The sequence below is a fragment of the Camelina sativa genome, chromosome 17 (genome assembly GCF_000633955.1).
Source record: "Camelina sativa cultivar DH55 chromosome 17, Cs, whole genome shotgun sequence".
Classification (NCBI taxonomy): Eukaryota; Viridiplantae; Streptophyta; class Magnoliopsida; order Brassicales; family Brassicaceae; genus Camelina; species Camelina sativa.
The window spans coordinates 34608044-34609142 of record NC_025701.1 but is presented as its reverse complement, the minus strand read 5'-3'; the positions used below and the strand labels follow the sequence as shown (position 1 = coordinate 34609142).

Below are 1099 nucleotides of genomic sequence, written 5' to 3'. Positions count from 1 at the left end.
TTCCTCCTCCTCCTCCTCTTCCTCCTCTGTTAGACCCCCTGAAACTACCTGAACCGCGTCCCCGGCTGCTCTTTCTATCAAACTCATCATCAAAACCTCCCCTTCTGCTTCCCATTCTTCCCCCAAACCCACCACTATCTTCTCTGTTCCCTCTTGATCGACTAGCCTGGGAACTTGACCCTCTGTAATCTTCATCGTCACTACCAAAGCTACTCCTCCTGCTTCCTGTTCTTGCCCCTCTCCCTCTTGATCTGTTAGCTGACGAGCCATTAGATCCCTTGTAGCTATCAGAGGCAAAATTATCATTGAAACCACCACGTCCACCTCTCATTCTTCCTCTGCTTCCTCTCGATTTATTACCAGAGAAGCTTGACCCTCTGAACTCTTGATCATCCATGTCATCATCAGATTCTGAAGCTGAATAGGATCTTCGTTTTTCTTTGAACCCTCCTTTACCACCGTTGTTTCTTTGTCCACGCCTTAGACTGGACCTGGGACCATCGTTCTCCAGATCAGAATCGAGCCCAAATTCTTCGTCTGACCCAAATGTAAGTTTTCTCAAAGGTGGACCTCTCTGGGTTGAAGCAACATGGCTTGATTTCCACCTGGGATTGGCGGATACCTCATCATCTGAACTGAAACCGAGCTCATCATCCCTAGAGAAACCTCCCTTACCGTTTCCTTGCTTCTTTCTACTGTTGTGAAAGTTTGAACTTCCTCCTCTGTGTGCATCATAACCAGCCTTTGATTCAGGAAACTGTTCATCCTCTGAGAACTCGTCAGAAGCAAAAGAAGATCGAGCTCCTTCAACTGGGACCTCTCTCTCTCCAGATTCGTCTATTTCATAGCTATCAATGTCATCTTCATCGTCAAAGTCATCAAACCCAACTCCAGGTCTTCTGCTTCTGCCAAAATCAGAATTTTCTCGGGCTCCTGGAGGAAGATTACCAAATTCTTCTTCAGGATCTCTCATACCCTCCCGGAGAAGGCTTTCATTCTTTTTGCTGGAATCTGCATATTCAAACGCAGCAACTTCTGCTCCGTCTGATTCATCGTCATCAAAATCAAAGTTCCATGCATTTGAAACATCATCCCGCTT

The 1099-nt window shown here is 46.3% G+C and overlaps 1 protein-coding gene across 1 annotated transcript in view; it reads right to left on the bottom strand.

Annotated features, from left to right (window-relative positions):
• Positions 1-1099, bottom strand: part of LOC104760075 — a 12126-nt gene that overhangs the window by 6301 nt on the left and 4726 nt on the right. Inside the window, exon 6 of the mRNA XM_019239074.1 lies at positions 631-1096. Coding sequence (XP_019094619.1) covers positions 631-1096 — 466 coding nt within the window. The remainder of the gene's footprint in view (positions 1-630; positions 1097-1099) is intronic.